At 57.7% G+C, this 19,768-nt stretch overlaps 1 protein-coding gene across 4 annotated transcripts in view; it reads left to right on the top strand.

Annotated features, from left to right (window-relative positions):
- The window catches only part of LOC144935097 (uncharacterized), a 117,393-nt gene that overhangs the window by 64,009 nt on the left and 33,616 nt on the right, over positions 1-19,768 (top strand). For all 4 annotated transcript variants that reach the window (XM_078861497.1, XM_078861506.1, XM_078861477.1 and 1 more), the window contains exons 3-8: positions 7,362-7,526; positions 9,666-9,791; positions 11,040-12,876; positions 15,085-15,290; positions 15,717-15,843; positions 18,992-19,284. In XM_078861497.1, coding sequence (XP_078717623.1) covers positions 7,362-7,526; positions 9,666-9,791; positions 11,040-12,876; positions 15,085-15,290; positions 15,717-15,843; positions 18,992-19,284 — 2,754 coding nt within the window. The remainder of the gene's footprint in view (positions 1-7,361; positions 7,527-9,665; positions 9,792-11,039; positions 12,877-15,084; positions 15,291-15,716; positions 15,844-18,991; positions 19,285-19,768) is intronic.

Below are 19,768 nucleotides of genomic sequence, written 5' to 3'. Positions count from 1 at the left end.
TGAGACAGACACACACACAGAGACACAGTGTGTGAGACACACACAGAGAGACACATTGTGTGAGACACACACACAGAGACACACAGTGTGTGTGTGAGAGAGAGAGACACGGGGAGAGACACACACACAGAGACACACAGTGTGTGTGAGACAGACACACACACAGAGACACTGTGTGTGAGACACACACACAGAGACACTGTGTGTGAGACAGACACACACACAGAGACACAGTGTGTGAGACACACACAGAGACACAGTGTGTGTGTGTGTATGAGACACACACACACACTGTGTGTGAGACACACACACAGACACACACACTGTGAGTGAGACACACACACACAGTGTGTGTCTGTGTGTGTCTCACAGTGTGTGTGTGTGAGAGAGAGACACGGGGAGAGCTTAAGCCCGCGCGGCGCTGGGTGGGCGCGATGACCCGGGAGTGACAGCTCTGCTCGTCACAAGATGGATTACCCAGAGAGAGTGGCTGACATGCTGAGGGCGAGGGGGTTTGCTGAGTCCCTGGGGTGGGAGGGGGCGGGTGACGGGGGTATATGGGGCAGGGGGGGGGTAGAGAAGGGAGAGGACCGGTGGGGGGGGGAGAGACAGGTTGCGGAACGTGTGGATGGATGGAGCGTGGATAGAACGCAGTGGATAGGAGATTGGGGGGGGGTTGCTGCTGCTGCTGCTGTTGTTGTTGGTGGTGGTGGCTGTGGTTGGTGCTGGTGGGGGTTGGGGTTGGGGAGGTGAGCGGGGTTGGGTGCGGGTTGGGAGGCAGTGCACGGGGAGGGTAGAGAGAGAGGGGGGGGGGCAGGGTGATGCGGTGCGGGGTGGGGGGGGTCGGACCGTGAGTCTCACGAGATGAACTATTATCCGAATCTCTACGTGGCCGACAGAGACGGACGGAGGGGGGTGCGGGAAGCCGCGTGCGTGCGTGTGTGTTGTGTTCGAGTGCGTGCGTGTGTCTGTGCGTGAGTGCGCGTGCGTGAGTGTGGGGAGCGGTGGTGTCGCGGTTGGCGCGCTGCGCTATGAACCCGGCGACACGAGTTCGATTCCCGCTCACGCCAACACCAGTGACGATTATCTGATCCGGTCCCGGGCCTCCCCTAGGTCGACTCAGCCTCAAATGAGTACCTGGTGAGGTGTGTAAACATTGCCACTAGGGAGACAAAGGCGGTCGGGCGTGGTGCTGGCCACCCACCCCATCGTGTACCGTTCCGGCCTTCATAGGTGCTCGCTAACAGCACTTGCCCCTACAGTCTGTTCAGGCTATATGGGGGATCTTTGGAGCGGTAGTGGAGTGGTTAGCGCGCTGCGCTACGAAATCCGGCGGCCCGAGTTTGAGTCTCCCGCTCAGGGGCAACAGTAGTGGCGATTATCTGAACCGAGTATCTGTTTCGGTGTGCCAAGCATCGCCACCAGGGAGACAAAGGCGGCCGGGTATGGTGCTGACCGACTCACCCCACCCCCCCCCCCCTCGTGTGCCACGCTGGCCGTCATAGTTGTTCGCCAAAAGCACTTGCCCCAATCGACTGTTGAGGCTATGCTGGGCATCTTTAGCTTTGCGTGTCTGTCTGTCGCTCCACGCGCTGATAGCACAGTCATCGTCGTCAGCATCATCAGCCACGGTCACAATCCACTGCTGTCGCCGCCGCCACGATCTGTCACGATCCTGCGATGTGATCATCCGCCGAGCACCTGCACGCGAGTTGATTTCATAATTCACTTCGGGCTCTCTTGGGCGCCCTCCCTTCCTTGGCTGCCACTCCGTTATTAGTCTCGACCCTTCGGTCACCGTCCCTACTAGCCATGACGTGTCCTGCCCAAGTCTCCCCACCCCTTCTTACGCGTTTGAATCGTCCGTGATAAAATGCACTTTTCGCGTGTCAATTGAAGCACGTTCATTTGTCAACTCTAAACATCCACAACTACGGAGGCAAGTCGATCCCTGCATCTTTCTCGCTGGTCCGAAGAAGGGTCACGGCCCCGGGACCGTCGGTCCTATTAGGGAGCGTGGTATTATACGACGTAGCGACAATGGCGAGCGCGGTGACGTTGTTTAATTAGAAATGTGTGCCCGTGTCGCCACTGTCACGGCAGTCGATTCATTATTTGTTTTTATTCATCAGAGAGAGTGCCGGACCACGACATCGCGTTCTAGACGCTGGCGGCCACTCTAGTGCCTTCCACACAGCCCACGCTTGTGGTTGCTGGAGAAATGATGCCGCTTCATTTCCGTTGCATATCTCACACCGATTTTTTTCCCGGAGTTCAGCCCCTGGACGGCTTCGGCTGGAATTACACCCCGCATGTATATTTCCTTGGGTCGGCGGTGTAAATTCACCATCGATTCCCTCCAGTTATTTGCAATTATTGAGTCGGTGGCGTGGGGCCCCTCTCCGGAGACTTTATTAAACAGACGAGAGGGGAGGGGGGGTGGTGGTGGTGGGAGAGTGCATGGTCCAGTCAAGCAAGCAAGGGGAGAGAGTGGAGAGAGATAGAGATGGCTGGGACGTGTGACTGCTGTTAGCTCGCATACATTATGATGATGATAATGATGATGATAATTTCAACCTTTTTGTTAATCCACTACGAGATGAAGGTCTACCTACGCCGTGTCGGTCACGGTGGGGGGGAGGGGGGTGGCGTCTTTTGACCATACTTCACCATTGCTGGCAACTATCATCGTAAAGGAAACCGACTTGGCCAGGTGTTGCTGCAGTGAATGGACGCAGGGAACCGTGGTGATGGTGGTGGAATGGCGTTCACCTTCATAAACACCACCGCTCGCTCGCGCTCTGAAAGGGAACTCGCTCGGCAAGTCGCTTCGTTTAATTGACCTCTGTCAGAGTGCACGGGTCTCTTTTTGCGCAAGTCACCTCGTTTTATGGATGTGCTGTATAACGTAGCTTGAATCAACACGTCTCGTCGAGGAAAAATGCGCTTTGTTTTCCCATCGCTCGACTCCGGATTCTGGAGAGTCGGTTTGTTCAGTGGATCTTGATGAAAGTAAAGAGATCTGTTTACATAAAAGTCAACGGCACTCGCTTTATTATTAAAATATTTTGTATGCGTTACGAAGGCCGTGGGAGAAGGGCCAAATGCCCGGAACGTCGTCTATATATTATTATAACATATTTGTTAAGGCCACGGTGTTATTGACGAACGTGTCGAGTGAGGAGAGTGTTGTTGTTTTTTTTAATTTAAATGTTATGTTCCATCTCTTTGAATTCCGCACTCACGCAGCCACCACGCAGGCGTCGCCAGGAGCGCTCTCCCTGAACGAACGCTCCTTTTGGGGTTTTTTTTCGCTCTCATTTACGATTCGGAGAGAAAGAGACGAAAAAGGCCGCCTCTGAGTGACCCCTCCGCATTAAAACTCGCGTGCCCTGCTCGCACACCAACACTCCCCGCTGATTTGTAATACGTCGCAAGCGAATGTATTCGAAAAAAATACGCTTCGTGTGTGTGTATGTAGAGTGTAGCAATTACCGCGCTGCGCTCGAACCCGGCGGACCGAGTTCGATTCCCGCACACGGCCAACACCAGTGATGATTATCTGAACCTGTTCTGGGCATCCTCTAGGTCGACTCAGCCTCAAATGAATACCTGGTGCGTTGTGTAAACATCGCCACTCGGGAGACAGGCAGCCGGGCGTGGTGCTGGCCACCCAGCCCCCCACGTGTCGTTCCGGCCTTCATAGGTGCTCGCTAACAGCACTTGCACCAACAATATGTTCAGGCTATCGGGGGAATCTTTGTCTTTGTCATAGAGAGAGAGAGCGACCATTATTAACGTCATATCTATTTGACCTTTTTTGTCAGCATCACAATAATGAAACAAATATAAGAATAGGCAATAAACTGATGTCAAGATGCTCAAACACCACGTAGATACCTGTATCAAGGCACCAAGTACACGCACGTTTGCCAAAACTTGCGTGTCTTGCCAGAAATATGCGTGGTCAATGCACACTTGATGACTTGATTTTGGCATCTATTTGGCGTTTGAACATCTTAACTCTTGTTTTAAAGGCCTATCCTTTAGTTCCCCTCCCCCCATCATTATTACTGATACGAGCACGTAGACACAGATTGCTTGGGGAGCGTGAGGATTGATGGCGTCAATGGATTAAAACTTGGGACGGGGGGAGGGGGCTTATCAAGTTTTAGAAACAGGGAAAACGGTTCAAGGTGCACCCCTGCGGTCACTCACGCGAATTCGTCTCACGGGTGCCGTGCACGATCTCTGGATTGTTTACTATTTCGGATCGCTTACTGGACTTCCATTGTACATAGCCGTGGTGTGTTTATCAGAATGTGTAAGTCATGTTTATCCAAAACGTCTGTGCTTTTGTTCTACGCGGGTCCTGTGCCCCCCCCGCGCCCACCTTTCCCGTGTAACCTACCTTCCACTTTGGCTGGGTTGCCACTGACAAAGACCTTCTGAGCTCAATGGGCCCTCTGCCCGGAATAAATTGACTCGCTCGCTCGTTGCGTGGCTGGCGCAAGGGTCCTCCACGAGAGGGAGCTCTCGAAGGCCCCAGACGATCGTCACTCTGCGACTGTGCGCGCACATCAGCTACATACACAGAGACAAGCGTAGCACGTTGGCTGCGCACGCTGCGAAAGAATTTCGACATACATTCACACACAAAAAGGCAAATATCCCCCATATAGCTTCATCAGACTTTTACGGCAAGTGCTGTTCGCGAAATCCTCTGAAGGCCCTGCACCGCACACGAGGCACCAGGTACTCAATTGAGGCTGAGTCGATCTTGGATAAAGATCATCGTTGTTGGCCGCGAGCGGGAATCCAACTCGCATCGCCGGGTTCGTAGCGCAGCACACTGACCACTACACCACCGCTCCCACAAGCAGCCAAACAGCCACAGAGGCAGAGATCCCCCGTATAGCCTGTAACAGAATTATATGCGTGCATGCTGTTAGCGAGCACCTATGAAGGCCGGCACGGCGCACGAGGGGGTGGGTGGCCAACACCACCCCGGCCGCCTTTGTCTCCCCAGTGGCGATGTTTACAAATCGAACTAGGTACTGATTTTGAGGCTGAGTCGACCTAGGGGAGGCCCAGGACCGGTTCAGATATTCGTCACTGGTGTTGGCCGTGAGCAGGAATCGAACCCGGGTCGCCAGGTTCGTTGCGCAGCGCGCTAACCGCTACACTACCGCTCCCACGAACAGCCAAAGAGCCACACACACACACACAGCCACACACACACTCACATAGCCACACACACATTCACATAGCCACACACACACTTACACAGCAACACACACAAACTCACATAGCCACACACACATTCACATAGCCACACACACATTCACATAGCCACACACACAAACTCACATAGCCACACACACTCACACAGCCACACACACAAACTCACATAGCCACACACACTCACACAGCCACACACACAAACTCACATAGCCACACACGCGCACACCAGGGAGGGTTCGCGCGGATTACGCAGGCAGCAGTGTCGGTGACGACTCGTGTCTCCGCGCGGCTCCACGTGCACAGAGATCACGGCACGACGCGCTCACCAATACTAATGACAGTGTGCGCAGTGTTACCACAATGTGCGCGTGCCAGTGCCTGCGTGTGTGTCGTGGGGTCTGTGCAGCGGGGGAGCGGTAGTGTAGCGGTTAGCGCGCTGCGCTACGAACCTGGCGACCCGGGTTCGATTCCCGCTCACGGTCAACACCGGTGACGATTAACTGAACCGGTCCTGGGCCTCTTCCCTAGGTCGACTCAGCATCAAACGAGTACAGTCCCTGGTTGCGGTGTGTCAAACATCGATACTTGAGGGAGACAAAGGCCGTCTGGCGTGGTGCTGCTGGCCACCCGCCCCCTCGTGTGCCGTGGGGTCGAGTGGGGCAGAGGTGGGGGGGGGGCGAGGGGTAGTCACCCCAATAAACATTTAGTCCGCATTGAGTCACCAGTCTGTGTTCAGCGTATCATGTGCGTGGGTTTTGTAACAGGTATTATGCAAACACGATGATTGCTACAGTGTCACACAGCTTGTCACGTTATTTTCATGTTTGACGCTGGTTATGCCCCCACACCGGCTGAGGTTTTTTTTCCCCGTCTATTTTCATCATTTTACGGAAAGGGGATTTGGCAAGCCTGCGGGGCCCACACGACTCCGAGTGTGCCCCGATCTTGTCGGATCTTGGCAGCTAAGCAGGCTGAGCCCGGTCGGCACATGGGATGGGTGACCGCCACCAGGGCTTGCTGCCAGGCGTTGTGGTCGCGGTGGGGCCACGAGGTGATCATACTGAGTGGTGTCTCCATCCCTCTCCAGCGTGCTGTTGGGTTGTCTCCGGGTTCTTCGCTTTGCTCCTTCCACACGCAGACAAACTCTGAGCCACGATATTGGCCACACATCCCTAACGTAGCCAGGACCCTCTTGAAGAAGAGGCCCAAGGACTCGGTGAGGATTTATTGGCGGAAGCGGCAAATAATCTGATTCGTGCGCGAGTAACACAAGCCACCCAGCACATTCGTTGGGAGCACTGCCTTATACCAGAAAACGCGGATCGTAGGTTGACGTTTCAGCCAATGGCCCTTCTCCAGAGCAAACATAGAGAGAGGTGCAAAGCAGAGGGATTGACTGACTTACAATTGGAAGTCACGCTTTGCACTTTTCAGGGTCATATGCGTACATGCTGATGTTTACAAACCACGCCGGGGAGAGGCATGGAGAGGCCTTAATCGAGCAGTGGATAGACCATGGCTGACGATGACCACCGCGTGCTGCTGCGTAGCTTTCCGGTGGCGTTTCGTCGGGCGGTGCCGCGCGTTGCTCGGGACGATGTCCGACGTTCCGTTCCACGGGAAGAATTGAATGAAAAATACATTGGAGAGAGAGCGATGATAATGATGATGATTTAGACGGTTGCTATTTGCTATTGAAGTTACTTACGACCATTTACGCATGAAGGCCCCACTGAGTCCCAAGAATATCTTTTTTTCAGGAGGGTCTTGCTAAGAGTTTTACAAGATGGGGGTGGGGGGGGTTGAGAATGTGTAATCACATTTGAGTAATTAGCAGTGTCATTTTTCAGCAATTGGGATATTGCTTGGCCAACACCAGCGACATTGCGTGTCTAGTTTAGCCATGGGAGAGAGCTGGAGATCCCGGAGGGAGCCCACGCACGACGGGGGAGTACATACAAACCCCACGCGGGACAGGCGCCCGAGTCGGGAATGAAACCCAGGACGCTTCTTGCTGCGAGGCGCGAACAATTACCACTGTGTCACCCTGTTGTCCCGCGACGATGCCTGACTCCCTGCGCCTCTTCCCTTCCTCCCTGCCGTGCCTGTGTGTGCAGGGAGCGCCTACCTGGGGGGTTCATCCCCCTACCTGAGCTCGTACCTGGCCAGCGGACCCCCTTGCCCGGCATCGGCGGAGCCCCCCTCGTACCGCCAGGGACCGAACCCACATGGCGCCCCAGGCATCCCTGGCCTCGCCGATTACTGGGCGGCACAGTCAGAAGGTGAGCGGAGGTTCGCTGGTACCACGCCGTCTTTTCCACTGGCACATCCGAGCCATGCCAGGGCCGTTTGGCCGAACCAGGTGTTTTTTTTGTTTTGTTCCTTCATGCAATGAACGAGTCGATTCGCGTCCAGAGTTGCTCGTTGTGGCGCCTCGTCCCCGCGGCACCCCCCCCCCCCCACGCAACCCCCCATCCACCCCCCCCCCTCAATCCGGAGAGATGGAATTGAACCGACGTCCCTCCGCATCGCCAAGTCCGTTGCGCCCCGCTCCATTACGCGGCGCGGCAGCTTCCCGGATAATTTATACGTCCCATTAACGGGGCGATGTCGACGCCGTGCTCGCCGGCACGCAGGTCTCGGCGGTGAGGGATGCGCCGCCGGGCCCCGCGCGTGGTGATTACCGATCACGCGGACCCGGCTGGTGCGCACGGAAATCCAAATCCCCCCCCCCCCCCCCGTCTAAGTGCGCGCAGCGTTTTAGCGAAATTGCATTTAGGTTTTTTTTTTATTAATTGTGACGATAAAGCGACGCTGCCGAGGATAATCTGTCGACGCACCTTTACCGCACAGACGCCTAGGTGCTTACGGTTCGGGCCGAATAGCCGGTAATCCATAGGAGCCCGCGGCAATTACTCACAGATGTGCCACCCCCCCGCCCCTCAGTCGAAGCCAGGCCGTCACCGGCTGGTGCTGTTGGCGGGTGGCACCTGTGAAGGTGAACGTGGCACGGCGCACGGGCGCAGGGGTTGGTCGGCCACTGCCCCCGTGCTCTCCCCGGTGCCGATGTTTACACATGCGGCACGGGGTACGCATTTGAGGCTGAGTTGACCCAGGGGAGGCCCAGCACCGGTTCAGATATTCGTCGCTGATGGTGTTCACGAGTGGGAATTAAACTCAGGGTCGCCGGGTTAGTAGCGCAGCGCGATAGCCGCTGTGCCGCCGCTACCCACAGTAAACAAATACACAGACGAAGATCACCTGTATAGCCTTCACAGACTGTTGGGACAAGTGCTGTTCGCGAGCACCTATGAAGGCCGGCACGGCAGACAAGGGGATGCAGAGCTAACTTCACCATGTCCGATCGCCGGCCGCCTTTGTCTCCTTAGTGGCTATGTTTACACATCGCACCAGGGACTCATTTGAGGTTGAGTGGAACTAGGGGAGGCCCATGACCAGTTCAGATAATCGTCACTGGTGTTGGACGTGAGCGGGAATCGAACACGGGGTCGCCGGTATTGTCATGCAGCGCGCTAACCGATGCACTGCTGTTCCCCCCTACTGTAAACACACACACGCACACAAGCGCGAACGCGCGCGGCAATATGTGTTGATACATTTTCTTCACGCGCCCACTTCATCACCTTCGTCGTAACTGGAAGTTCCTTCGCGGCACCAATTTTTCCCCCCTCCCTTTATTTTTATTTTTGCGCGCGCGCGTGTCCTGGGTGCGTTTTAATGATTATTTTGTAATATCGCTCGTTCTCCATCACAGCAGCCGCTCTCCATCACGCGGCCCCGGCTTTTCATCACTCCTGGCGGCGTCTAGATCGCGCGGCGCGTTTCTCATAATGGCATCCAGTTCTTCATCACGACGCCGGCGTGTTTTTTGTAAATGGGCGTCGTAACGGGCGTCACGTGGATTTTGCAAGGGACACGACGTCGCTGTGCGGCGAGGGTTGTTGTGCTTAACAGCCGCCCACACGGCTCCGTCATATGTTCACCTGGCGGATATTATTATTATTATCGTAATAACACCCGAAGGTGTGACCATGCTACCGCTGCGCTGGTCGACGTTGGTCGAGCGAGATTGGTATTGGTTTTGGATCCGAAGGAATGGCGAGACAAAGGGTGATTGCGCGTGGTGCTGATGGCCACACCGCCGCATTGTGCGCCGTGTCGGCATTAATAGGTGCTCGCTAACACCGCTCGCCCCAACAGTCTGTTCGAAGCTATACAGGGATGTTCATGTCTGCTCTTGTGCATGCGGGGCACGTGTGTGTCTCCGTGTGTATGTTAGTACGATTGAGCGCGTACGTATCTGTACGTACGGTGTCTGGTCTCTCGCGAGCAGCCCTTGCCCCAATAGTGTGTCAAAGGCTACACGGGGGATCTTTGCCTTTTTGTCTTTCCCTTTGCAGGACTGTCTCGTCTGTCCGCCGGAGTCTACTCCCCGTACCTCCCGCTCGTGTCGCTGGATCAGTCGCCCTCCGTGAACCCCTTCCTCGCCGCGTACGGACAGTCCCGAGTGCACGACTTGCCCAAAGGTAACCGCCCTGACTGCTCGCCAAAGCCCTGGCACCTAGACGTACACAATCCGTGCCATCACCAGGGGTGAAAAAAAGTTCACCCTCTCGCCTTCTTCTCTCAGCCGCGTCCTGTCGCCAATCTGGATCAGCCTCCGAAGTCTCTCTGAGCAGCGCGGCACTCTGTGTGAGAGCAACGGTCCCACGGACACACGGATATCACAGAGAGACTTCTGGGAACCCTTTAAGTGCCCTCTGGTCCACACAGTGGTGGTCAGCACTCTCCCACTCGATTCTTCCAAACAGAGCAATGCTTGCTCTCATCACCGCTGGGTGGACGGAGGTGGTGGTGGTAGTGCTGGTGGTAGGAGGGGTGGGGTAGGGGGGAATTTAGAAAATTGCACCATAGTTCCAACAGCTGCACCATCACCATCACTAACACCACCACCAACTACCACCGCCACCACCATCATGTCCACCACCACCATCATGTCGACCACCACCACTACCGCCACTACCACCGAGCGACGGTGGTGGCCGTGGCCCTCTCGAGCGTAGTGGCCACTCGAGCTCGCGCCTGCCCCGTCGAGTTGCCTCTTGCTTTGTCACTCGGACTTCAAAGGTGCTGGGAGAATGCGGTCGTTTGATGTTTTTTTTTCTACCGTTGAGGTGCATATTTGGGCGCTGTGATCACGCGGGGCAGCCGGAGCTGATGTGTACGGTTTCTTGTCAGGAAGGCCAAAGACTATTGCCGTGCGACGATTGGCGGAAGGAGGGACGATCACAAAATCAAAAAAAGGAAACCTTTTATTTTTGTGGGACGGGGACCGCGCAAATTTATTTCCGTTTTCTTCAAAAACGCAAGCCGTTGACTTTTGCGGGTCGCGAAGGCTCGCCGTCGTCAGTGCTCGCCGTCTCAAATGTAAGGATACGAACTATTGTAATATTGTATTTTCGTCCGCCTTGTGTAAAGTTGCGACAGATCCGCTGGCACTGTATTTGCTCGAGAGCATCGAGACGAGTGCCTACCCCGCTCCCCAGAGCCCATGCACCCAAAACCTTCACACCCACGTGGACTATTGCGGATGAAATTCTGCCAAATAAAGTTCAAACTCGGCTTCATTTTATTCACAATTTGCTGCTCTCCCACCCCTCCCCCGTTCCCCCCTTCCGCTGATCGAAACGAATCGGGGTAGGTAGCGGTACGATGTAACAATTGTTATTAAAATTCACATTATCCCCACCTTCTCCTCCCCCACGGCATCTCAGACGGCTACTACATGAGCAGCCTCTCGGCCCACGCGAGCCACGCGAGCATCGTCCCCCGCGGCGCTCCGGCCCAGCCGCCCTCGGGCCCCACGCTCATCTCGTCCCGCGACACCAAGGAGGCGGCCGCCGCCGCCGCGTGGCCGCAGAAGGGCTCCGAGCGGCCGGGCCTGAGCCGCGCCGGCAAGACGGACGGCGCCGCCGCCGCCGCCGCGTCGGCGCACCGGCGCGAGCGGGAGCGGGAGCGCTCCGAGAAGCGGGAGGAAGCCCGGGCGCGCTCCAAGTGCGTCATCGACCTGACCAGCGAGTCCGGGGAGGAGGGCGAACTCAGGAATTGCAGGGGAGCGGCGGCCGCGGCGGCGGCGGCGGCGGCGCTGCCCGGGCACCAGCAGCAGAACGCGAAGTCTCACCACCCCGGCTCCGCTGGAAGGGAGACGTCGGGAAGCGCCGGGAAGAGCGGTGCCGCCCTTCCGCCGCCGTCCTCCTCCTCGTCCTCGTCGTTCGTTAACGGCACGGACCGGAAATGCGGCGACACGGACACTCACGCGCAGGATAAAGGAGGCGGCCCTTACGTCACGTCGTCGTCGTCACTGCCGTCGTCGTCGTCGGCGTTGAGGACTCGAGCCGAGGGGCCGTCGCCCGCGAGGCTTCAGGTCACGTCCGGCAGCTTCTCAATCCACTCCTCCACGAGCTCCGCGCAGACGGTGGCGACCGGGGGAATCGGTGGCGGCGGCGGGAGCGGCGGTGGCGGCGGCAGCGGCGGGTCGGCGCGGCACCGCGTCATCGCGCCCATGTTCGTGCCGTCGGTGGGGCACCCGAGCCCCACCCACGCCGCCGCGTACGGCGCCGCCGCCGCCGCCGCCACTCACCGCGATCGCGAGAGGAGGAGGGAGGCCGACGCCATCGCCGAGGGGCACGGCGCCGACCCGGCAGATGCCGCGTGCGAGCAAAAGCACGACGGGGCTGGCGGCGGCGGCGGTTCGGTGATCAAATTCGACTCCGGCGGGAGCTGCCGGAGCAGGGGCGACCACGGCGCGGGTGGCGCTGCGGACGGCTCTGGCGTTTGGCCCTCGGGCGGGGGCGGGCGCGAGCACAGGGACGGGCGCTTTGAGCGCTCGCTCAAAGCGCTGGCGAGGGCACCGGCAGACACGCGGTCCGACCGGCAGTCGGACGGCGCCGGCGTCGGGGACAGGCAGGACCCCCCCCAGCCTTGCCGGCGCTTCGAGCCCCCGCAAGCCAGGACGTCGGCGAGCGCCGATCAGCAGTGCCGCGGCGGCGGCGGCGCCATGGACCCGGACGGCAGCCTGGCGGCGGGGAGCGGCTACGGGCGCTACGGGGCGTGCGCGAGCGGTGGAGTGACGTCGGCGCCGCCGCCGCCGCCGCTGCTCTCGTCGTCGTCCGGCCAGGGCAAAGCGAGCGGCGACTCCGCCGTGGAGTGGCCGGGCCCGGCGCTCATCAGCCGGCGCTCGGTGCTGGTGCCGGGCGGCGGCGGACCCGGAGGGTCCGGGGCGGCACGCGAGGGCAGCGAGCCACCGCCGGCGCCCGTCAGCCCCGAGGCGTCGGCCATGCGGGGGCTGCTGCGCTACACCGGCTCGTTCTCGCGCGAGGCCGAGGCCCGGGTGCTGGCCGGGCGACGCAGCCCCTTTGGGGGGCTCGCCAACGTCCGCGGGGCCGCTGGCGGGCACCCCCACGGGCACCCCCACGGGCACCCCCACGGGCACCCGCACGGCGCGCCACCACCGCCCACATCGTCCTCGGCCCCTTCGTCGTCGGCGGCGGCGGCGGCGACGGCAGCGGCGGCTCTGAGCGAGGCCAACCAGTCTCGGCGGGGGGCAGACAGGTGTGCAAACCCGTGCCACTCACCCTGCCAGTGGTTTTATCGCTCCGTGCCCTCGGACGGGGCTCCCTCTACCTCTCCTATCTCCCACCCCAAGCGCACTTGCTTTCATTCGCAGCCAACACGATGATCTGAGCGCACACATATTCTCCCGTTGCCAATCCACGGGTTCTTCTCTCTGTCTGTCAAGGTAATCATTCCAAGCGTTGTGCCTCTTGGTTGCTTCTTTGCACAACTTTCTACATTTCGTTCCAAGTTGTTTCTCGTGGCGGTTGTCGGCGTCTGTGCAAACCGATCCGTACGTGACGGTAGGTGCTAAGCGCCTCCTCAAGGCTCATTGGTGTTGGCGCTTCTCGTTGCTAACTTTCATTCTTCCGATCGCACTCCGACCGGCTTCCGTATGCCCACCCTCTCTGTTTCATCACTTTGATGCAGCTCAGCCTTCAGTAGCTGCTCTATGCACCCCTTACACTGTTGTGTGTACGTACTTATTGTTGAACTTCTTTCGCACCGCACGTAGCCAACGATGCTAATCGGAAGTGTCCCTTCAGAAGATGGTCCCGAGTTGGTTCGCAAACTTTATCCTGAGCCCAACCTGATCCCCTACAATATGCACATTGTCCAGTCATCTCCTGCAGCTCATTTCCATTGCTTGCTCTGTGACCGAGTTGTCATCACGTCGAGCGTGAGAATGAGATTATTTTTCACCGTTTACTTTCACGCCTTAATGTCTGCAATTTACGGGAATATTACTTAATTCTTTAATTAAGAAAAAAAATCACAAACGACTTCCCGATCCAACGAGCACCGAGGTGTCGGCGTTAAACTCCCGATTTACAGCCCCGATTAAGTGGTGGAAATTCCACAATCCTATGGCGGGGTGGGGAGGACAAGAACCTCTCATTTGATCGACCCCCGGTGGGAGAGATGAAGAGCATGAGTCAAGCCCGATACCGCCCCTCCCTACAAACCAGGATGTGACCTCGCGACCTTCCGGTTGCGAGCCACTCGCTCCACCGCGAAGCCGCCCGGCCGTGACTGCTGCTCTTCCGCTCGCAGGACCGGTGGGGGGATGGGGGGACTTAGGGTTTCATTCTACTCCATTATATTCTTAAATGCCAAGAATATATATATATTTTTTCTCTTGAGCGAAGCTGACGATGAAGTGATGAACACGGCGGTGACACTTTGGCGTGGTGTCGGATTGCGCGCGTTATATATATAATACACTCGCACACGCACTGAATGTTTTCTCATGAATAGCAAAACCATTCCGCATACATCTGTTTTGGTGAGGGTAAAGCGCCGGGCATGAGGTTAGGGATCATGTTAGATTTAGCTGCCGGGTGAAGTGAGGATTCATCCATTGTTCCACTGCCGATTCTATTTGTGTGTTTGCAGAAGATGTGCGTTCTTGTCTACTGGGGCAGCTGTTTCATATTAGTAATGCTAATGATGGAAGGACCTCCACTCGAGGGAGCACTAGAGACCCTCCCAGCGTGGTGGTGTATTCTGTCTACTCTTCCACCTCTTCCAGTCCACCCCACACTTTCCCTTCCCTTTTCACGTATCCATGAAAGCTTCACCGAGCCTCAGGACTCGTTTTCAAGAGGGTCCTGCTCCATTGAGATGTTTGGCCATGCATGCCATTGCAGTGAGGGTTTGTCTTCGTGTTGGAGGAGGAAACCGAAGAACGCCCGGCACTGCACTGCCGTACATGAGGGGTTTGATACCATTCAGCACTGGCACCCCCTAACCGCAGCTCACAGCCCCGAAAACCTACAACACCTGGCAAGCCCTGGTGATGGTGGTCACCCAATCCAAGTACTCGCCCAGATTTCACGGGCTCGGCGTGCTCACCACGAGTGTGTGGCTCAGCCGAGTGCGATCGTCGTCTTAACGCAACGGTGGCGGCATTCTCGAGTTTTCTTCATTTCACCTTATCCGATGCACGGCGCACTCCGGCAATGAATGCACCACCCGGCGTTGGCAGTGTCGCACTCGGCCAGCGTCCTACCCCGTTTGTTGTTGTTGTTAAATGTGTTTATTAGAATGTGCACTGCTTGAGCGTGCTGGCACAAGACAGAGGAAAGCGGGAACAAACGACAAGGTGTGCAGTGGACACCCACGGGCTCTCTGCCCATGGATCTTGACGATGATGATTTTGAAAAAAACGAATTCTTGACCAACCACGATGGGCGTCTCCCGCAGGTCGGAGCAGCCCCGCGGCCGCAGCAAGGAGGGCTCTGGCCGCGGCACCAGCGAGAGCGAGGTCCGCTGCCCACCCGTAGGCATCGCCGTCGCGCTGGCTCGCCAGCGGGTCGGTGGTGGAGGGGGCCCTGCGACCCCCGGCGACCTCCGTGACCTCCGAGACCTCCGGGAGCAGAGGCCCCACTCGGCTACGTCAGGACTGCCCGGTACACCCCCCCCCCCACCGCTCCCGCTTTCGTTGACCAGCGAAGTACGGTCGGACAACCCCCTGCCGTGATCGGCGGGGCGGGGAAGCCCTGCGCCTGGCATCGGAGTGACAAAGGGGTGGAGCGGTGGCGCAGCGGTTAGCGCACCGTCTTATATGAACGCGTCCATTTCAATTTAATTTCCCAGCCCACGGCCACGTCAGTGCGTGGGTGATATCTGAACCGGTCCGGGGCCTCCCCAAGGTCGACTCGGCCATAAACGGGGAGAAAGAGGGGGTCGTGCGTGGAGGCGGCCACGTCGCATTGTCGTTGTGTCCGCGCCGGCGTCAACACGTGCTTGCGCGTGGCGCTTGCCCCAGCGGTCTCTCAAGGCTGCACGAGTGATCTCCCCTATTGACTTCGTGCCTCCGTCCTCGCCGTCTCCAGGAGCTGCCCGGGGGGGTCTGGACGGCTACGACGCCGAGCGGACGGACGAGGAGCGGCCGTCCCGCGCCTCCGACGAGCGGCTGGGCTCGCGGTACGAGCGGGAGCGGCACAAAGCGGCGAGCCTCAGGTGCGTAGCCACTTGGCGAGGGGCGGGTGGGGGGGGGATGCGTGGGGAACCAAACTGTCGATCGATACGATGCGGATCCTAGTTCGAGTTATAAAGTAGTACCTGACGCATTTCGGCGTCGTTGGGGTTAAGTCTTATGTCAAGGTTAAGTCTAATGTCAAGGTTAAGTCTAATGTTACGTGACGGCTGTATTACACGACGCCACGGGCGTCGGAGTTCATCAGCAGACGATGCCACACCTGGGGAGCTTAAAGTTGCCCGTGCGGTGTGTGTCTGTGTGTGTCTGTGTGTGTGTCTGTGTGTGTGTCTGTGTGATGGGTACCCACCTTTTTGCCCCACCGGCCCGGCTGGGCCACAACTTCCAGTCGTGAAGCATGCGGCGAGTGGCTCGTCAATGTTAATTTGGCTAAGTGAGGCGTTACGAGAGGCACTTTGGGAGGCGCGTCGCTCTGCGAAAGAGCAACAGACGGGAGTGGTAACTAAAGTGCTTAGCCAGATACGCGTAAATACCTGTACGCGTGTGTATGTGCATACATATGTGTGCGTATCTGCGTGTGTGCGTGTATATTCACACACACAAGCGCCGTTGTGACTTCACCACCACTCAGTGGCGAATGGTGACTGTTGTTGTTGGGGAGACAAAGGCGGCCGAGCGGGGTGCTAGCCACCCGCCCCTTCGTGTACCGTGCTGGCCTTCATAGGTGCTCGCTCGCAGCGCTTGCCCCAGCAGTCCGTTAGAGGCTGTACGGGGGACCTTTGTCTTTGCAATACTGCACGTTGTGGCACCTGCCAGCTCTCGCGAGTCACCGCTCGAACAGCTTCTGTCGCTCAATCTTCTAAGCGCGTCCACATCCTCCTCAAGGCGCTCCATAGACACGGCGGCCATGTTTCCGCGTTGGTCAGAAGTACGGTCGAACAATCCCCATAACCTACTCAGCATAGGGACGCCTCCCTAAGTGGCTCACGTGCGTCACGTGACCTGACCGTGGCTATGGATGTCACGTCGTGAGGCGGTGACCTATCTGTCGCGGTGTCCGGGAGTAATTCTCTCATTTGCGTGCGTTCATTATCACGACACCGTGGCTCCCCCCCCCCCCCCCCACGTGTTAAGTGCTATGGACTATCCAGCTTCATGAATATTTCACGTCAGGACCTCCCCAAGAAAAGAAAAGTCAGTTCGGCTTGGAGTAGCAATATCCATTGGCCGGTCAGGCTAGTGGCTGGTTAAGCTCACGGCTGGTTAGGACTGTTCAGTTTGGTGAAGCAATGTTTTGTTATTCTTAGGTTTTTTCGGTAAAGTCACGTAGGTAAAAATTCTAATTAATAAAAGTAAAATAAAATAATAATATCCAGGTCCTACCTTGGCTCCTCCCACCCTCAACCAGTATATATACAAGGACTGTTTTCTTGGAATTTCTCTCACTTGATACAGCTATCGTGCTGTGACGGTTCCACCTGAAGACGGAAGCTTGTGTTGCCTCCGAAACGTTGTGATTTTTATTTTAGTTTTATTTTACTTTTATTACTTTTCATTTTTACCTACGTGACTTTACCGAAAAAACCTAAGAATATGACTCCTTGCAGTCACGAAAGCTTCCAATCTAGAATCAATGTTTTGTTGTTGTTGTTGTAGAGCAGGTGCCCAAGGGTCCAAAACGTCAAGTAGCCAGCAGCTAACAGCAACTCCCAGAGTTGAATTAGATACGAGTGCAACACGTTGCTTGAAATGAGCAAGGTTATGAGAGCTAGGGAAGAGATACGATGGGAGGGAATTCCAAGTTAATCTCGTGACTGCTTAAGCTGGCGATTGGTTTCAGCTGGCGGGGGGTTAATCAGCAACTGGTTAAGCTAGCGACTGACTAAGCTTTTGGCTGGTTAAGCGAGCGGCTGGTGAAGCTAGTGACTGCCTGGGTTACTGGCGGCTGGAACTAAAGGGGAGGGTGGATGGATGGGGGGGGCTGGTGGGGGAGGGGAGGTTGCAGCTGACAGAGTTGGCACCATCAGCGGTCACGACGCCCTGGGAGAGCTTTCCATCGTCCCAACACTCACAGACGAGCTTGCGAGCGGTTGTGAGTGTGGGCATGTGATTGGGTGAGTGAGCTGGCGAGTGGTTGGTTGGGCGAGCTGTTGGCCAATTGGGTCAGCAGTTGAGTGTGTGAGTGTTTGGGTGAGTGAGTGAGTGAGTGGGAAATAAGAGCAGTTGGGTGAGTAACAGGGCGATAGGGTGAGCAGTTTGGTGAGATAGTGGGTAATGGGGTGAGTGAGCAGGTGATGGGGTGAGCAGTCGAGTGAGCGAACAGCAAGTGGGGGGAATGCAAACGAACACACACACATGACGCACACACGACGCACACGCACACGACACACACGCACACGACACACACACACGCGCGCGCGGTTGCCGCGAGGGGAGGTCTGGCCAAGTTTCCTCCGCCAAATTAGTCGGCAATCCGAGCAAACTTCTCACCCTGCCACCGCCACCACCGCCGCCGCCACCGCATGCCCAGAGCTGGCAAATAACGCGAGCGCAGCCCAAATCCGTGGGGTTGCGGGTTTTGGTTGCGGGGTGACGGTGGCAGGGGGGAGATGGGGAGGAGGGATGGGGCGGGCTGCATTCATGATGTGTGGTTGATGGTTATCGCGTTGGGGAAGGGTCTCTGCCAGGATCCGTTGTGCGGTGCTCCACATGTTCCCTGGCCGTGGGGAACGGGCAGCTCTCGTTACGTCACTCGAGAAACGTCGCAACCGGCCCTGCGTATTTGGACACGCAAATATATAAATATATATATCCTGAGCAGACCGTTGGGGCAAGTGGTGTTAGCGAGCACCTATGAAGGCTAGCACGGTACACAAAGGGGTGGGTGGCCAACACCACGCCCGACCGCCTTTGTATCCCCAGTGGCGATGTTTTTACACACCTCACCAGATACTCATTTGAGGCTGAGTTGACCGGGGGGAGGCCCAGGACCGGTTCAGATAACCGGTTCTGGTCTTAGCCATGAGCGGGAATCTATCTCGGGTCGCCGGGTTCGTAGCGCAGCGGGCTAACCACTACACACACTAACAGCACTTGCACCAACAGTCTGTTAAGGCTGTGCAGACGATAGAGACTCAAAGATACCCCGTGCCCCCGCCGCTCTCGACACAGGGACACCGCTGGACTACCGGACCTGGGCCGTCTCGGCGCCCCCTCGCTGCCGGGCCTCGACTTGGCCAAGTCCGGCCTCGGCGGCGCCGGCGGGGGCGGCCGCCTCCTGGGCGCCGGCCCGCCCGGCGCGGTGGGGGGCGTGCCGGGGCCCGGCACCGGGCCCGCCGGGGTGGCCGGCGGGCAGTGGGTGCCGCCGCCCGACCCGTCGCACCAGCCGCCCCACATGGCCCACCACAGCTGGGTGGCGGGCGCGTGCAGCCCCTCCACCATGTGGCCCGGATCGCCCTACTACGGTAGGGAATACAGCCGACGCACTGCCGGTCACACTCTCGGCCGCACTATGGGCCGCACTGCCGGTCACACTACCAACCGCACTACCGGCCTCACTGCCGGTCTCACTCACAATCGCATTACCCTGTGTGGTGTTAAAGTGCACGTAGCCTGCCACAAGTGCCGCGGTGAGGTGCGCATGGGTACCCGAGTTCGATTTCCAACACCAGTGACGAATATCTAAGCCGGTCCTGGGCCTCCCCTAGGTCGACTCAGCCTCAAGTGAGTACCCAGTGCGATGTGTAAACATCGTCACCGGGGAGACAAAGGCGGTCGGGCCACCCACCCGCCTCGTGCGCCGTGCCGGCCTTCAGAGGTGCTGCTCGCTAACAGCACTTGCCCCAGCAGCCTGTTAAGGCTATTCGGGTGATCTTCGTCTTTGTTTACAGTGGATATCGGCAGCGTAGCGAGTTCAATTCCCACTCGTGATCAACATCAGCGACTTGC

The sequence above is a fragment of the Lampetra fluviatilis genome, chromosome 1, assembly GCF_964198595.1.
Source record: "Lampetra fluviatilis chromosome 1, kcLamFluv1.1, whole genome shotgun sequence".
Taxonomy (NCBI): Eukaryota; Metazoa; Chordata; class Hyperoartia; order Petromyzontiformes; family Petromyzontidae; genus Lampetra; species Lampetra fluviatilis.
The sequence above is the reverse complement of the archived record's forward strand: the minus strand, read 5'-3'. Positions and strand labels throughout refer to the sequence as shown.